Source organism: Penaeus monodon, chromosome 15 (genome assembly GCF_015228065.2).
Source record: "Penaeus monodon isolate SGIC_2016 chromosome 15, NSTDA_Pmon_1, whole genome shotgun sequence".
NCBI lineage: Eukaryota > Metazoa > Arthropoda > Malacostraca > Decapoda > Penaeidae > Penaeus > Penaeus monodon.
Window position 1 is genome coordinate 24,643,252 of NC_051400.1, and position 749 is coordinate 24,644,000.

The 749-nt window shown below is 40.6% G+C and overlaps 1 protein-coding gene across 1 annotated transcript in view; it reads left to right on the forward strand.

Annotated features, from left to right (window-relative positions):
* Window positions 1-197: 197 nt before the first annotated feature.
* The window catches only part of LOC119582135, a 4,324-nt gene continuing 3,772 nt past the window's right edge, over window positions 198-749 (forward strand). Inside the window, exon 1 of the mRNA XM_037930372.1 lies at window positions 198-376. Within this exon, the coding sequence (XP_037786300.1) occupies window positions 208-376 (169 nt within the window). The 5' untranslated portion in view covers window positions 198-207. The remainder of the gene's footprint in view (window positions 377-749) is intronic.

Here is a 749-nt window from a genome sequence, read left to right on the forward strand (position 1 = left end):
CAGCACTTCATATTTATAGCTATGGAAAGTAAGCCAAAGTTCTTTGATTTGCACCTTGTTTTTTACATGTACGTAAAGCAAATCGTTTTAATTACGTTACACCAAATAAAGGTGCTCAATGTGTAGCCTTCTATTTATTTTTGTTTCCCTTAGAATTCCCGTTCTCAGTGTAATCCCCGCAGAACATAGAAAACCTGTAGTCCCTTAATGTTGATGACTCTGTATGTAACGTATTTCGTTAATAGAAGCATCTGTAGAGGGATTGTCTGTTTCGCGTCTCTTGCATTGACCAGCACAGAGGCCGGGAGGCTGAGCCGATTGTGCAAGCAGTTTCTTGCCTCACGATTCAGTGTCAACATGATCGTCATGGCGGAGTGTGAGTACTGAGGAGAGAGTTATTTCGTTTTGATTTATATCTTTAATTCAGCGGAAGAGATAAAAGGTAATGCCTTTGTGTACGTTTGCATGCAGGAAACTTTGGGGTGGTTTTGCTTGCAGGTAATAGGCAAAAGGGAGTGCTTTGGCAGCATTCATTATGGCCAGTCGGTTCGTTCAGTTCAGGAATAATTGAAAACTCAACACTAAAACGTATATCTCTGCCACATATTTCGGTAGGCGTGGGCGGCCTTAGTTCTAACCGTACTAGCATAGCTATTCGTGGAGAAGATGGCAAATAATCTGGCATGATTGAGTTTGTAAAGTAGTAAATTGTTATTTTATAGTTTCACATAACCACCCAACCTTGCAAA